This window comes from Rattus norvegicus, chromosome 11 (genome assembly GCF_021556685.1).
Source record: "Rattus norvegicus strain SHRSP/BbbUtx chromosome 11, alternate assembly SHRSP_T2T, whole genome shotgun sequence".
Lineage (NCBI taxonomy): Eukaryota > Metazoa > Chordata > Mammalia > Rodentia > Muridae > Rattus > Rattus norvegicus.
In genome coordinates this window covers 84,976,613-84,993,670 of record NC_141544.1, presented here as the reverse complement: position 1 = coordinate 84,993,670, position 17,058 = coordinate 84,976,613, and the positions used below count along the sequence as shown (strand labels likewise).

Here is a 17,058-nt window from a genome sequence, read left to right as displayed (position 1 = left end):
ACTGCCGTATTCATAGAAATCAGCTAAAACGTGAATAAGTTCATTAAAGCCGCATGTGGATAGAACAAGTTTGTCCTTTCTAAAGTTTTAAGCCCAGCCTGTTCACAGGGACTAAGTATTCCTCCCCACCGGTACCACCTTGCGATCACGAGACTGACAGATGGTTGGAACAGAAAACGGCACGGCACCCTTGTCTCCTCGGTAGCACAGGTGTGAAGAGGGTGACTAATGGTGCCAGCAGTCGGGCACAATGTCCTTCTCAGGTCTCTGCTTCTTTCTCTACAACAAATAGTGACTCACAAGGATCAATTACTTCCAAGGAAAGAAACTCTTTTCAGGATACAAGCAAACCTGCATTGATTCTAGAAGAAAGGTAGAAGAAAAAGCACTTACTGTCCTTGAACTAGGACTCTCTACTCCTACATCAAACCTAGACTACGTGGGAAGCTGAGGGAGCTGCCTTTAGGAAGTGGGAGGGCATAAAGATCAACGACTCATGTGTACAGGCATGCGCAGATAACTAAGAACTAAAGATTCGCGTGAGCTGACCCCATTATCTCTAACTCTGCTCGGGTCTGTATCCCAGTAGCCAGAAACTTAGGGTTTTTACACAATCAGCACTTGGAGGTTTATTCTGAAAAAATTAGTTAGGAAGCTATTATATTCTATATTGGGTACATAGAGGAAGAAAGGGAGCAAATTACATTTTAAAAAGTTAGGCCAGAAAAGGAAGACGTGACTGTAGCCACAAGATTTTTCTGGTGACTTAAAGAAGAGAATCATATTTAATATTGTTTCCATGGATGGAGCAGGACTCTGATGAGAGGGGATCAGGATAAAGCCATGCTCCTGGTTGAGAGGGGAATGAAAGCGGTGTTGGGGAAGATCCGTGATGAGAACACTCCAGAGACAGCAACACAAGGCTGCAAGTTCAAGGCTAACCTAGGCTATAAAGAGAAACCCAGATATAATAAAGAAGGAAAGAACAGAGAATGGGAAGGGAGAGGAAAAGGAAAAGAGAACGAGAGTAGACCAATGAGCCAGATGTGATGGCGTTCATCGGTAGCTCCCAACATCTGGGATGTTGAAGAGGTAGTATCACTTAAGCCCTGGAGTTCCATGAACCTGGGCAACACAACAGAGCCACATAGGAAAGAAGAAAAGGGGGGAAAGAAGGAAGAAGAGAGGGGAAGGGGAGCGTATGGAGGAAAGGAAGGGAGGGAATTTTGACAAATTCTGTAACAAGCCGGAAAGAAGACTACACAATGGCTGGTTAGAGAAAATGGAAAACAAAATCGTTTCTTGTAATCTAATAAAAAAAAAACCTACAAAATATTTTTTTCTTCAACTGACAGATAACGTTGGGTTACTGGGTATTTCTAAAGGACAGCAAAGCTGAAATAAATACATAACATTGGCTAGGGAAGTGAGGCAGAAGTTAAAACTTGCTTATCATGCACAAAAGTCTGAGTTCAATCCCCAGAGATAAGAAATGCTCAATAAAATAGTAGGTTTCCGTATGGCTCTTTCAAACATCCTTAATGTTATTCATCCCTCTCCCAACCTCTTTCCCTGCCCTACCCCCTGCATTATTCTGCCGACCAAACATTCTTTCCCACCACTCTCCCCCTCATATCATCAAGCCTACTTTGTATGTGATATAAGATCTTTAATTGGTACCTTGCTATGCTGGAAAGTTTTCTGTCAGGTTGACACCAATTGAAGTCATCTGAGAGGAGGAAAACTCAACTAAAAAACATGCCCCCATAAGACCAGGCTGCAGGCAAGCCTGTAGGGCATTTTCTTAATTAGTGATTGATAGGGGAGAGCCCAGCCCATTGTGGGTGATGCTATCCCTGGGCTGGTGGTCCTGGGTTCTACAAGAAGACCGGCTGAGCAATCCGTGAGAAGCAGGCCACTAGGCAGCACTCCTCTGTAGTCTCTGCATCATCTCCTGCCTCCAGGTTCCTGCGCTGCTTGATTTCCTGCCCAGACTTCCTTCAGTGACGGACTACGATGTGGGAGTACAAACTGAATAAACTACCTCCTCCCCGAGTGCTTTGTTCATGGTGTTTAACCACAGGAGTAGTATCCCTATATTACTATTAACACTACTACCTACCTAAGACCCTACACAGAGGATTGTGTTCATCCCAGAAATCACAGGTCACCTAATCAAAAGCCCACTGCTGGGGGTATGATACCTCCCTCAAGATGTTGCTCATAGTTATCCCAAAGACCTCCCCCAAACAATGCAGACTACTGGAATTCGATGGTAAGACCTTTTACTGAAGACGCCACACGCATTGGTCCTAGACCATGTAGAAATCAAGTTAGTATTGACCAGCAGGCGTTCTCCCTCTGGCTAGATGTTATGCCAGCTATGGGAATGAGGGTGTCCTCAAAGTCTTACCCAGATATGAGCCCTACAAACTGTAACAATGATCAACACTGCAAGATATACCCATGGGTGCTACCATGGCGTGAATGTCATGAGGGTAACCAACAACTTTATGATTAGATATAAATCCAGGAAACATGCCTGGCTCTGCAAATCTAGCCAAGAATCCATGTTTAAAGAGCTCACAGCCCACAGTGGTAAACATACTAGACTATTCTGCTTAATGGACATAGCATCAAACTGCTCTCTGAATTCATATCTCTCTACCTATAAATTAGTACAGCTCTGAGGCCTCATCAGAGAAGTTTCTTTGTGCAGCTGATGGTGGTTAGCTCATAAATTCGTAACTAGCTACAAGAACAGAGAATGAGTTGTCCATGAAGTGGTCAGCCACAAAGGAGCATCTATGCAGCACTCCTACATGGCACAGAGAGCATCACAGAAAGGGGACAGAAAGATCATAGGATCCAGAGGTCATGGAGGACCAGAGCGAAAGTGTCTTCTGGACATGAGAGGACAGCCACACTCATAAACTCACAGCAACTGTGGTTGCCTGAATAAGACCTGTCATAAGAACTAGCCAGTCAACATTCTAGCATGGAGTGAAAAGGAGTTCATGACCCCTATCCTAACTGAGGAGCCTTAGAGAGTTGACAGCTTCTGGGGTTGGGAGAGTCAGTTTTCATCAAGGATGTAAGCCTGGTAGGTTGACCATATTCCAATGGATAGCCCTATACCCAGGAAGTATAGGCAGCACAAATTAAGTTGATAGGTTATTTTTACATGACGTTGGGGCTTAGGGGAGGAGTAGTAAGTCTAAAAATAGCCTTTTGGTGGTAATGACCTCCCTACAAGAACATGCAAAGGAGAGACATGCCCTCTACAAAAGTCCTCCTTCCTCTCTCTCCAGAACAGGATATACATACAAAAAAAAAAGCTCATGATATAGAACTTTGATTCCTACTTTATGAATATGAAATGCTCAGGATGCTATAAAGTCATTGCAATCATTAGTGTACATCAACGGTAATCTGTGTGTTGACTACTCCACCATCCTCCACCAGCCTACAGGCAGAAGAGAAGGCTGCTCCTCCAGGAGGAGACAGCATGACAGCATGGCAACTCTCCTGATTTAAGATGGGTAGAAAATGATCCCAAAAATGACATTTGGGAATTTAAAATATTTTAAACGGGCTCTAGGAAAAAAAAAACCTTTTTCATTAAAAAAAAGGTATAAGTAGCTATTTGTATCTATATGTTTCCACATATCTGTGCAAACTTAAATCCTTGGGTGCTTTTGGAGAGGCCTTCAAGCCTACATGATCCCTCACTCCCCGTATTAGCCATACACTGATTTTGAGAGTAAAGTAACAGAGTCTCAAAACCTTCCAGCCTGGCCCTGCCCCAACGCTGAATTTGAGATGATGACAGTCTCTGCCAGGACCCTGTGTGATTGCATCAAGGTCAGAGTGTGTCCCGGTTTGAGAGACATCGCTCAGGAAAGCATACAGGACAGCTAGACACCTATCTGTTCTTTCTCTGAGGGAACATCCAGCCAAGGCTGTGCTCGTTGTTCAAAAGACTGGCCTCAGGCAGATAGCAGGAGTAGGGAGGCTGTGTCCTCCTCAGTCCTTCATCTCTGACTGTGCAGTGGTTTGGACAGCTTGCCAAGGTTTACACGATGAGCATTTAGAATGAGCCATGGGTTGGGGATTTAGCTCAGTGGTAGAGCGCTTGCCTAGGAAGCGCAAGGCCCTGGGTTCGGTCCCCAGCTCCGAAAAAAAGAACCAAAAAAAAAAGAATGAGCCATGGGTCATTAAGGTGGGTTGTCCGAATTTGTCTAATCCTCACAAAGCCTTAAAACCACTATCAATGGGTGACTTTCCTCTGCACACGTTACCAAGTCACTGGTTCTTCGTGTCTGTTTTTCTTTGGGGATGGGGGCTCAGCCCTTTGTAAACTCGGATGCCAGTTCATCATTGGCTAATACTCTTTACCCCCTCATCTTCGAATAGTGTGCATAGAACTTGTAAATTTCTAGCCCCCGTTGAAGGCAATATCTTCAGATACATTTCCTTTTCTTAGCTAGACAAGCTCACAGTCTTAGGTGTAGCGGTATACTCCTGCAGTGCCAGCACCTAAGAACCTGGGGCAGGGGAATGATAAATTCAAAATCATTCAGACTACATAGAAAGACTCTGTCTCAAAAAATTAAATCAAACATACATTCATACACAAAAGAAGAATACCAAACCCATAGCACCTTGAAGAAATCAACAGTATCAAAACGTTCTTTAAATCACAGTGGTTTCCACTCTGGAAATCAGTCTGTCAGCTCTTCAGAAAATTAAACATAGTACTACCTGAGGACCCAGCTATACCACTCCTGGGCATACATCCAAAAGATGCTCAAATATATAACAAGGATACATGCTCCACTATGTTCATAGCAGCCTTATTTATAATAGCCAGAAGTTGGAAAGAACCCAGATGCCCTTCAACAGAGGAATGGATACAGAAAAAGTGGTTTATGAATACAATAGAGTACTACTCAGCTATTAAAAATGATGACCACGTGAAATTCTTAGGCAATTGATATAACTAGAAAATATCATCCTGAGTAAGGTAATCCAGTCACAAAAGAATACAAATAGTACACACTCACTGATAAGTGGATATTAGCCCAAAAGCTTAGCATACCTAAGAAAAATTCACAGATATGAAGCCCAAGAAGAAAGAAGGCCAACATGTGGATGCTTCATTCCTTCTTAGAAGGGAGAACAAAATTCTCACAGGAGGAAACACAGTGCAAAGAAAGAGAAGGGACTAAGAAAAGGTCATTCAGTGACTGCTCCACCTGGAGATCCATCCCATATGTTGCCACTAAAGCCAGTCACTATTGCTGATGCCAAGAAGCGCTTGCTGACAGGAGCCTGATATGAGTGTCTCCTGAGAGGCTCTGCCAGAGCCCTACTTATACAGACGAGGATGGTTGCAGCTAACCATTGGACTGAACACGGGGACCCCAATGGAGGAGTTAGAGAAAAGACTGAAGGAGCCGAAGGGGTTTGCAACACCATGGGAAAAACAATATCACTCAACCAAACCCCACCAGAGCTCCCAGGAACTAAACCATCAACCAATGAGTACACATGGAGGGACATATGTAGCAGAGGACGGCACTGTCCAGCATCAATAGAAGGGAAAGCCCTTGGCCCTGTGAAGGCTTGTTTCCCCAATGTAAGGTAATGCCAGGATGTTGAGGTTGGAGTGGGTGGGTGGGAATGGGAACATCTTCATAGAAGCAGGGGGGAGGGGTGTGGGAGAGGAGAAGGAGGATAACATTCGAAATGTAAATACATAAAATATCCAAGAAAAGTAATTTTTTAAAAAAAATCACAGTGGTTTCGTGTACTTCTTTAGATTTTAGTCACAGGATTAGGAGAGAACCTTAAAAAAATTAACTTCACTGAAGCCTTGGTTCAGACAAGTAAGGTATTTATGACTCCTGCCTTGTGAGGCAAAGTCAAAGAGAGGTGTGCTTAATTTGTTTTGTGGTTATAAAAGTAAATACTGTCAGGGCCAACACTTCGGTGCTGGCCCACAGCTTCCTGGTGTGCTTCCTTCTACTGCACTCAGCTGTTTTCACTATTAAGAAGTTAGCACATCCAGAACTGTGAAAACCCAATAGACAGCAAGCCACTGTCCAAGCAAGGACTTAAGCCGTCACTTAGCATTCTCTCACTTAGCCGAATGAACCTAGGCATATCCTTTAACAGTTTCATGCTTCAATTCCCCTACTGGTAAAGGAGAGGTGATAGTTCTTGCGCAGTTACTTAGAATAAGCCACTTACCTTGTCTATAGTCTTAGTCTATACTTGGTCCAAACCAACATCAAAATTCACTATTAACTGTTGCCATCTGCACTCCCAACTTGTGGCCTCAAGCTAGGACACTTTCAGCTATCTGGAATTAGTGTCATTTCCCTCGGTCTCACTCTTTCTTACATGACAGTCGAGAGATAATCGATTCTTTTTAATACTAACTTCTAAATACTGTCAAATCCATTTTCTATCCATCATCCTCTTTGACGAGGCATTAGTTTAGTTCTGATCCTCTTGACTAGACTGACTGTTTCAAACATTTCCTCACTGGCTTTATCTTTCTAAAAAAAAAATCTTGTTCACTCCATGAAAACCCTCCATATCACCCAAATATCCTGTGGTTTCAACATATGTCAATAAGGCCAACATTCCAATCATTCCAATTAAGTCCAACTCTATTATCACTAATTTGGGAGGTCTAGAATGAAGTCTAAGAGTCTATTTTTTTATCTAGTTCCCAACATGGGTCCGGTAGTTATTTCCTGGACCAGTGCTTGAGAGCCATTAAAATGGAAAATTTGCATCCTTTGGAATGCCTTACAAAGCCCTACACATTCTTATCTACCCCTTGAAGGAGACTACACACCACCTTTCTTCCTATGGTTTGCTGTCACCGAATTGCTCCTTAGTATTTCCCACAGGTCTGGTTGCACAACTCTATCATGACATTTGCTTGCAATAGGTGAGTGGCATACTCTGTGGTCACAAAGGGGCCCACACTGAAAACTCTTTTCCCTACACTTGTACCCTACACTCGGTACAGTGTATTGTTATTACCATGAAGTTCTTGGTAACTGTTGGACCCAAGCCACTTCATTTTCATTTTGCTCTAGGCCTGTGAATTATGTGCTTGGCCTTCTCCACTCAACTATGAGCTTCTCAGAAACAGGAGCCGTTTTTCACTCACTGAAGATCTTCCTGGTTCGCCCAGAGGACTCCTGGTACAGACCAGAGGTGGCAGAAATAATCTGTTAGGCTCACACATGAATGAATTTGAGAATATAATAAAGTATCATAGAAAAATAGTGCAGTATGGTTAATTAACTCTGCACAATAAGGTGTTTATACTTGGGAAAGAATGAAAGCTACTGGAGATTGTTCACCGGGTTTTTTTTAAATAACAAATTTTCTAGCTTTATTTTTTAATTACTCAAAGTGGTTCTATTTCTGAGCCCTATTACGTCTTCATTTTTTGTTTTTCTTCAGAATGTAAAACTGCAGGTTAATGGAGCATGCCGTTATAGCCAACCAGGGCCACGGTGTCTGTGCCAGAGACTGTGCCTGACTTGGGAAGGCCACGGAGAGGTTGCTCAGACAGGACCCTTGCTCTCCAGTGACAATTAAATCCCACTCCTCACAGGTTTATATCAAAGATGAGTTCACTTCATGGGAGTTCTGCAGCCATGAATGGAGGATAAAGACATCAGACTTGGCCAGTGGCCCAGCTTCCTGAACATTTTCAACTGACAAAATGTCTCAGCCTGAACACAATTCCTTCTCTATGTAATTTGAAGGCCTACTAGTTAACATTGGCAAGCATCTCGGAGGTGCTTGGGAAGCATAATAAGTGAGTAGCTATGAAGACGGGGCAGGGCGGGGGGGGCTTCTGTTCCTGGGCAGTAGAGAAGGAAAGGAGAGACATCAGAGTGAGCTGACTGATTGTTGAGGACACACAGCCCCAACTCACAGTGATGACACAGTACTATTGCCCATGTGGCTGAACCTACACACTGCCTGCCACCACCCCAGAGGACCTGCAATAGTAGCATCTTGCCAGACATTCGGAAATGATCTGGAAATTGAAAAAGAGTCTCCTGGGTCTCCATATTCTCTAGTCTTTAGTTTCTCAGTTCTTAACAAAGAACTGTGTTAAATATTTGTCAGCATACCACCAAACACACTGCCCTTGTGACCTTCTTTGCCTTTGGATTACCCACTTGTGTGTATAGCAGGCATCATGGTGACAACAAAGCAATCACATTCTCTTAGTTAAGAGCGCATACATGTTAGGTTAAATGTTTAATGCAGCGCTAGTGACATCGGGAACAGGAGGGGTCATAGGGGAAAACATAAATGTCAATTAACATGTTTAACCTCATCTCGGAAGTGCACAATGAATACGGGCATCAAACATCATTTTCTAGAGTAGAAGAATCAAAATTAAAAAGTAACATTTGAGGACAGGGGGAGGGAAGAGAGTAAATATCCACGAAAAGAGATTGCTGCTTGGCGTATAAATTCACGGCACCACTTTTAGAGAGAAATGGAGTATTCGGTGTCAAATATTATATGTCAAAAGTTAAACTGTACGTCTCCTTTAGCACTGCAACATTATTTCTGAGCATTTGTTCTCAGGAAATAATTGGAAGACTATCCAAAAATTCCTAATGTTGTTCATCACAGCCAACACAAAGTTAAGAATAACAAGTATGCAACGTGGGTGCACAGTTCATACAAACACAACTCAAATGCCATAGTAGACATGCAGGGCTATACAAAAGGAAAAAATGTCCAACCTGCATCTATCCTCAGCTCTCACAAAAGCAGATAGCCTTCAAAGGAGAGTACAGATTCCATTCTTTGCCTTAAGAATGCATACTTGTGAAGATGTGTATGCACTCCTTAAGGATAGATTGTGATTGGTTTTATTTTATTTGGAGACACAACAGATAATATTCAAATCGTGTCTGGATGCATGTGACGGGGAGAAGGGAACCAATGGGAAAGCAATGTGTTTGGCAATTTGCTGGCAGGACCAGGATGGAAGAACTGCAGTTATGTGCAGACTTCTGTAGCACAAACTCTATCAATGTCGCTCATTTCAGTGTACCGATGTGTGCTGTCACAACACACAGACACACAGGGGCCCACTACCCAGTATTTCCATACTACAGGAACAACATGCAGAATCTGAAGGATGTAAGTTATATGAAAATGCACTCCAATCATGAGAATGATGTGACTTTATAAATACACTGCCTAAGCCTGGAAAAGAGTCCCCAACATGGTAGTATTAATCATATTCAGATGTACACTAATGAATCATATCTACTTTGCTCTTCAGTCCTGAGTTATTGTCTCAATATTTTCACAAACACCCAAACCCACAAACACACACACACACACACACACACACACACCACCACCACCACCACCACCACCACCACCACCACCACCACCACCACATTATCTTTGTAATCAGAAAAATAGTCAAATGTTTGTTCTTTACTTGCTAAAAACATACAGAGCACTTTCAGAGTACATCTCTTTTCCAAATCTTGCTAGAATAAAGTACATCTCCAAAAGGAATGATGTTATTGATATGATCAATGGTTGAATCAATTAATCAGTATCATTGTTAGTCGTGCACGAGGAGATGAGCTGTAACACTTCTAAGTCATTTCAGAAGAGAAATGCACAACACTGGAATTCATGGGTGAGAACTCCCTCGAGATCTGATAGTCTCACTTCACAAAAAGAAAACATCCCTTGGGGAGCCCTACGGGACAGGTATAACATAACATTAGCTTCTTCATTTATAAATAATCTTTACAGAAAACAGAAATATATATTATATTGTCATTAATACAAAAAGGATCCTTTTTGTATTTTGTATTGAAAAGCACTTCCTTTTCCTCCAACGGGTTTTTCCTTCCTTTGGTGTCTTATTTTTTGAAGGCAATACTCAAAAATGTCAGCTAAAATTGCTCTATAGCTCCTGCTTCTTTGATTCTGGACTGAAAGATAATTCCAGCCATTCTCCGTTCTTCTTTTACATGAGAGCCAAGTCCTAGATGGTTAAGTTTTATTGACATTTGAAGCTATTTCTATCATTAGAGGAATTATGATTGGAAACATCCACACTCGTGTTGTTACAAAGAACCTGTAAATACTTTGGTATGTCACAGTTTTAGACCATCTTGGCTTTCTAAAAGGGATTAGCCCACAAGTCAGAGGAGACAAATCTACTCAGCAAATACAAAAATCTGTAAAACAGCATACCTTGGGGAAGCTAACATCAGTCATTCTCCTTAGCCTTGCTTTCTTAGAAGAAATATGTTCTATGAAGAGTACAGTGTCCCCAGTAAAGAAAAGGCATCAGTGGACTGCGTTCAGTCACAGAGACACAAAACTACCTAATTAGCCCAACCTATGCGATGTTCCAGCTCTTAAACTTGCTGACTGAGCAACCTTGGGCAAATGCCTTGTACATTGCTCTCCCCACCAACCTCACAGGGTCATGGCGGAAACTAAATAACAATGGAAACACATTATATGCCAGAACCCAGAACAAAAATATATGATAGATAGATAGATAGATAGATAGATAGATAGACAGATGATAGATAGATAGATAGATAGATAGATAGATAGACAGATGATAGATAGATAGATAGATAGATAGACAGACAGATGATAGAGAGAGAGATAGACAGATGATAGATACATGCATACATACATACATATATGTGATATGATATATGATATGATATGATATGATATGATAGACAACTTTTGAAGTTTTCTGCCATGAGTGAGGACCAGTGTAGCAAGAAAAACAATGCAGTACCAGGCAGGTGGTCAGGTTTCGGCGGTCGGAACAGGACAAGGAGCTGGGTGCATACTAATGCTGCACCTCTGCTGAGCCGACTGGTCAAATCACTGCTCACCAAAATACACAGTGTCCCTTCCCCAGCCGGAGCACTCAACTGAGCCTCCAGCTGCATACAAAACCGGGCAGACCCCGGATGGTCTTAGCGGTGATGAACCAGTGGCAAGATTGCTTCGCCTACAGCACTTATTAGGTGAGGGAGGAGGTAGTCTTCAAGAATATAGGTGACCCATAATGACATTTCAAAGAAGATGAGTAAAGAGGAGACGAGTGTGTGTGATTACAAATGAGAAAGAAAGAGAGCGTGCAAAAAGTCCCTGCTTTCTGGTCAACGCATTGTAGGTGAGGATTCGAGTGCAACCTCAGTCTTTCAAGGAAAGACTTAGGAGGGAAAAAGGAGCATGAGTCAACGTGAGGCCAGTAAGTGGTGACATTTGAGAGTCCTGAAAGCAACTGTTACTGATAGTTATATCTGAAGGAAGTAAAGACAAGGTTAAGAAAGCCATCTGAATTGAAGTGCCCATTAGTCCTTCACAACTTTTTCCGGAGCTTTGATAAATGGGATCGATTCCAGAATGTCAAAAAAAAATTGTTGCTATAGAAACAGGTAAGCAGATTAAACTTGAAAGACCAGTTTTAGAACAAAGAATTTAATAGTCAGGACTTGAGCAATTAACCAAGAAAACATTTTAAGTAAATATCTTTCGGGTTTGTTATTTGTGTATTAATCCCAGGAAGGTAAAAAAAAAACGCTATTATAGAGTTAGAGCGTCACAGTCTCACATTTTAATTGCTTCATTTCTGTCATAAAAGGCTATGCTTACACAATTAGCAGAAAGACCTTATTACCCAGAACTGCACATCTCCGACTCTCTCCTGATTACATTGTAATTGAGAAATATCCCTTTGGATTCGCCGAGAGCAGTCTCATCTTTCATTTTCTTACAGATCTCAAGTTTCAGGGGTGCATCTCAAACCAGAGAGATGATGAAGTACACAAAGTTCTCTGTCACCAGTCTCTACCACAGTGAATCTTTTGAAGTAGAAAAAAAAAAAAATGAGGGAAGGCGGATAATTGCTAATATTTGCATTCTGTGTCTTCCCCGCTGAACTCAATCTCAACGAGATTGAGAGAAACTAAGACCCAGCATGCAGCTGTCTTGCCTCTGGTGTTCAGGTCTTTCTAGCAGAGAAAACTCTAGTCCTCCTCTCAGAGACCTGTTGAAATGGAGTTCTGGACACAACTCTCCATACAGTCAGAGACTCAAAACTTTAATCACCGGCCAGTCACATGCTCCTTTCCCCTTCTGTTTTACTTCCAATGAAAACAATCTTGATGAAAATGAATACAATATGTTCATTCTACCAAATTCATGCTGTCAGGAGTTACAGTCACGGGACAGAAAGGTTGCTTGGATATTATCTCTTGCCGGGTAATTCCAGAGCCGACAAGCAGTGAAGTATGAGAACGCGTTCCCGCGTGTGCGTGGGCCAAGCTAGGGAAGGGAGACGAGGAGAAGGGGCTGGGAACTTACCATCTCATTCTCGTCCCCTTCGTTGAGTAAAGCATGCTGGCTCTTCCCAAGGTGGTCCCCCATGGAAATGCACTCTACTCCTGCTCCCTGGCCCTTGCGTGCAGACGCTTCCAGGACCAACTCCAGGGCCGCCTCCGGACCGCTGAATGAAAGAGTTAATGGTCTTCCAGGTTAAAAACTCCTTGAACACACACCTTCCTGCAGCAAATGACAATACTTAGCAAAGTGGACTCCTCCCCCGGGCACTTTGTGCCAGGAGGAATTTCTGGCTGCTCCCAGCTTCTGCATTCTCTCAGCTGTCTCAGAGGAAGCCGCTCCCATGCCGATCTTTTTGTACCCAACTTACAGGGAAAACACTCTTAGCCTGCCCACAGCCTGCCAGCGTAAGGCATCTGACTGCAAATCCAGCAAGACAATGCGGAGTTGGCAGGACCCTCTGGAGAAGCAGGCTCAAGAACTCCCAGGTCGCTGTTTCATTCCCAGAAGCTGGGGGACCAGGGTGTGGGGGAGGCTAACAGAGCTAGGATTTTTCATTCGCTTAGTTGGAATCCCCAAACCAACTGTTTGCGTTCGTTTTGTTTACAAATGATACAGATTATTCCTAATCCACCGAGACAGATATGTATAATTGCATTTACTTTTGCACACACAAAGTATTCTGCTTAGTGTGTGTGTAGAATTAGGCTTGCATTTCTTGAAAAACGTATAGTAAAGGCGTAAAAGTATAATCAACTTATTCCAGGCGGTCCTTTTTAGCTCAGATGTTTGTGAGCAGACACATACAGATACCCAGAAACAAAATAAGTGAGCAAACAACAAAAGTTGGGGGAGGGGATGTCCCTTTGATATTTCTAAACTTTATTTTATGTATATAGATGTTCTGCCTGTGTTTATGACTATGCACCATGTGTGCCCCGTGCCCTCAGCAGCCAGAAGAGGGCCACAGATCCTGTAGATCTGCAGTTCCAGTTACCGCCCTGAGACGCCATCTGTGTGGTGGGAATCAAACCCAGGTTTCTGGAAAAGCAGCAAATGCTCTCAACCACCGAGCCATCTCTCCAGCCCCTCAAATTCAGGTTTTTTTTTAATGTACACACAAGTTATGCAAAAATTAGTTTTAGCATAGAAAGATAAAATAACAAAGTCACATTTGTTATCCTGGGGCCGATGTAAGGACTCAAATACATAAGTAAGTCTGCTTGGAGGTGCGTTTGTTATTCCACAAGCTGGAGCCTAAGTCTGAGATAACTGTAGGGAGTCTCTGTATGGTGTAGAGAAGCATAGAACAAGAACTCTCAGCCATTCATCTCTGAACCAGTCTTGTTGTAAGGTCTTTGATCTACAAGAGCTGACTTTGGCTTGCCTGGAAATACCTGGAAGGAATGTGGAGGGGAGGAGTGTCAAGCTGTGAATGTGTGCTGATGCGGTCACCATGTTTAGAGTAAACGTTGGTTTTAGCATCAGTTGGTAGCACACTGGTAAAGGAAATGTGCTCCTAAGTTGGAGGACTTGGCTTGGAGTTTGGGTTTTCCCAAGTATCATCTTTGCCCCTTGGGATACAGCAGGCTACATAAAGTCCAAGACCTCTATTCGCTTGCATGTAAAGTAAGAAGGAGGACACTAAAATCTCCCTCCTGGAGCTGTGTTTTGAGGAGCGGTGCCTTGGAAGATGTTCCATAAAGAGTAGTTACTGTGTCCACACACTGTCCCTTCCAGCTAAGTGAAGAGATGGCACTGATCTGGCCAGCTTAACACAAGAAACCCTTAGAGACTGAGATAAAGGTGTGAGAGAGAGAAAGAACACACACACACACACACACACACACACACATACATACATACACACACATACACACACATACACACACTTACACACACATACACACATACATACATACACACACATACATACACACACATACACACATACACGCATACACACACACATACATACACACACACACACACACACACACACACACACACACACACACACACCAGAGGAGGGAGAGGGAGGGGAGAGAGAGAGAGGTGTCTTAAGCAAATGATAAAAAATAAGATAAATATTTTTAAAAGCAAACTAAGAAAACTCATTATAACAGTAATCATGTATATGAATATTTGTGTGTATGAAGGTATAGTGTGGAGTTCTTGGACATTCCGAAAACCATAAGTATTATTTAACCAAATAATAAAAGTAGAATTAACATCTTACCACGAGGCAAACATATGAAAACATGAAGTTTCTTTTTAAAAATATCGAAAGCGGCCAGAATTAGCAACGTGCATCATTGTGAATAGACCACAATTCACTGGTTTGCATTTTAACAAGCAACCATTTAGTATATATACAAAGAAAATAATAAAACAAATGAGGTTTCCATTTCATCTCAACTTTGGCAAATTGGTAGGGAAAGTGGCAGAGCTCATGGGCAGGTGTGAGTAGTATTTAATTCCTCCCCCCCCCAAAAAAAAAAAAAAAATACTGGCATTACTGGGGTCATTTCCTCCTAACCAGAGCCCTGTATCCTTGGCCACCTACAAGTTGTGGCATTAACTGAGTAACCAGTTAGGGATTCCAGGAAAAGCTGCTACCACCTTACGCCAGCATCAAATGCTGCTAATGTTTAAGACAAATGTGGGCAGAAAGTTAAGTCCCTAAAAAAATCACTAAAAAGGTTTGGGATGGGAAAAACCAAAAACCTTCTATACACATCAAAACTCAAGGTCCACAGACTCTAGAACTCTACCGGGCAGAAATAGTTTCCTCACACCTCCCAACAGTGCTGGTGTCGCAAATCTAAGTTTTACGTAGGTCTGCAAGGGGCTCTTGCCTTCACTTGGCCCTGCTCAGCCACACACGGGAACCCAACGACTGCGCAGATTCCACAGAGAAGCACATTTAGCGTGCACTTCCTCAGAGAGGTCGCTATCCCAAGCGTTCTATAAAATATGCACTGGGGTTAACAGCTCACTGGTCATCTTCCCTCAACAGAAAAGACCTCTACGCAGAAAATGAACAATGTTCTATGTTACTTAAGGAAAGCAATTAGCAAGTGACCAAATGAGCATTTAAACTAAAGGATGTTACCGCTCTGTCAGTCATGTTACTAGGACAGCACTGTTTCTCCAGGTTACTTTAGTGCATCCCAAGTGCTCTACAAGAAGTGTTGGGCTTTCATGACCCGGAGAGCCTCGCTGTGAAGGAAGCACTTGAGAAAGGCCTATAATGTAGGCAGAAATTTATTCAGAAGTGGGAGATGCAGGGTCAAGGGCAGGAAGCGAGACCATGGGAGGAAGCCCTAGAAGCAAGAAACCCATGGTCCAGAGAAACACAGAATCTTCTTCAGAGTGGCCTCCTCCTCTTTCACTGCCCATAGGCTGGATGTAAGGGGAGAAAGATGTGCCGGGAAACACAGATAAACCATCCTATGCAGGTTTTAAACACCAGGTCTGGGTCTGAACTTAACTCAGTGAACAAGGATAACAAATGCATGTAGTTTGTTCTGTCAGCCTGTGCTGTAGGAGTGGCTACAATTGCATATGCTGGAAGCCACTGGGTCCAATTAGGTAATGTTAGGCACAGCCTGTGGCTGACGAAGAATAAAACATCTTCTAGAATACCAGCATGATATTTTGTATAATCCCTTTTATATAGTTTTGTCTAATTCATATTCCTATTTTTTCTTTAATTTCTGGAGGGAAAAACTAACCTTTTGAGAGTTAAATCTTTGGTGGAAACGAAGTCAACACCAAAATCCCAAATCATATGCAAGTTTCACAAGAATGGCAGAGGAAACACAGGATAGGAGGTGGGCAGGGGAGGCTTTGTGGAGGGAGTGAGTCCTTACGATGCTGTCCTGAATAAATTAAAATGGTTATCATAGGCACTGTTGGACAGGGCAGCTGAGAGCAAGGCTGCTAAGTACACAAGAGCATTGACCTCTCAGATTTGGGAAGACTGTCTAAGAGTTGAAGTGGTTCCCATCATTCTCTGATTCTCTCTCAACACGCATATCTTCCAAATCCTTGGTGCCAAGTTAGACAGGAAAGTGCAAGGAGGAAAAGGATAAAAAGTAATTAACTATAAAAAAAAGTAATTAACTACCTTTGGGTGATCTGGTATCTCTCGCCTTGCTTTCCTTTATGCCAGGAGCAGTCTTCGACCTCTGCGAGCCTATAATAGCTGCTAAGTAGGGCTAATGCCAGCACTGGTTTCTCCGCCAGGCTGTGAAGATGCTGCTATTTCACTTGCCTGGCCCATTTAGATGGCGTGAAGATAAGTACAGTCATGTTTCGTCACATGTTAATTTCCATCTCTCATCTGAGAGCCTCACAGACTATTGCAACATTTCCCCCTTGCTCCCGCCTCTGTGAGGCAGGGCGATGAGTAACGTATGATTGGCCCCGTTTGAAAGCTATAGGAACTGAGTCAGAAAGAGGTCACCAAGAACTGTTCAAGGTCACATGCCCTCGGCATGCTGTAGAACTGGAAAGAGGTGCGTTAATTCTGCTAGGTCATCACTGGCGTGAACGCTGGCTCAGGCTTCCTCCTCAGTCCTCGTTGCACAAATTGGACCTTTGGGAAGCTGCCCAGCACCGTCTAAATTCAAAGGTTTACAGTCA

The 17,058-nt window shown here is 42.8% G+C and overlaps 1 protein-coding gene across 4 annotated transcripts in view; it reads right to left on the bottom strand.

The window, feature by feature from the left end:
- The window catches only part of Atp13a4 (ATPase 13A4), a 139,151-nt gene extending 122,497 nt beyond the window's left edge, over positions 1-16,654 (bottom strand). Inside the window, exons 1-2 of one of the 4 annotated variants that reach the window (XM_087575804.1) lie at positions 16,541-16,654; positions 12,433-12,574 (exon numbers count right to left, since the gene is read on the bottom strand). In XM_087575804.1, coding sequence (XP_087431930.1) covers positions 12,433-12,495 — 63 coding nt within the window. In that variant the 5' untranslated portion in view covers positions 12,496-12,574; positions 16,541-16,654. 4 annotated transcript variants of the gene reach the window in all.
- Positions 16,655-17,058: the final 404 nt, after the last annotated feature.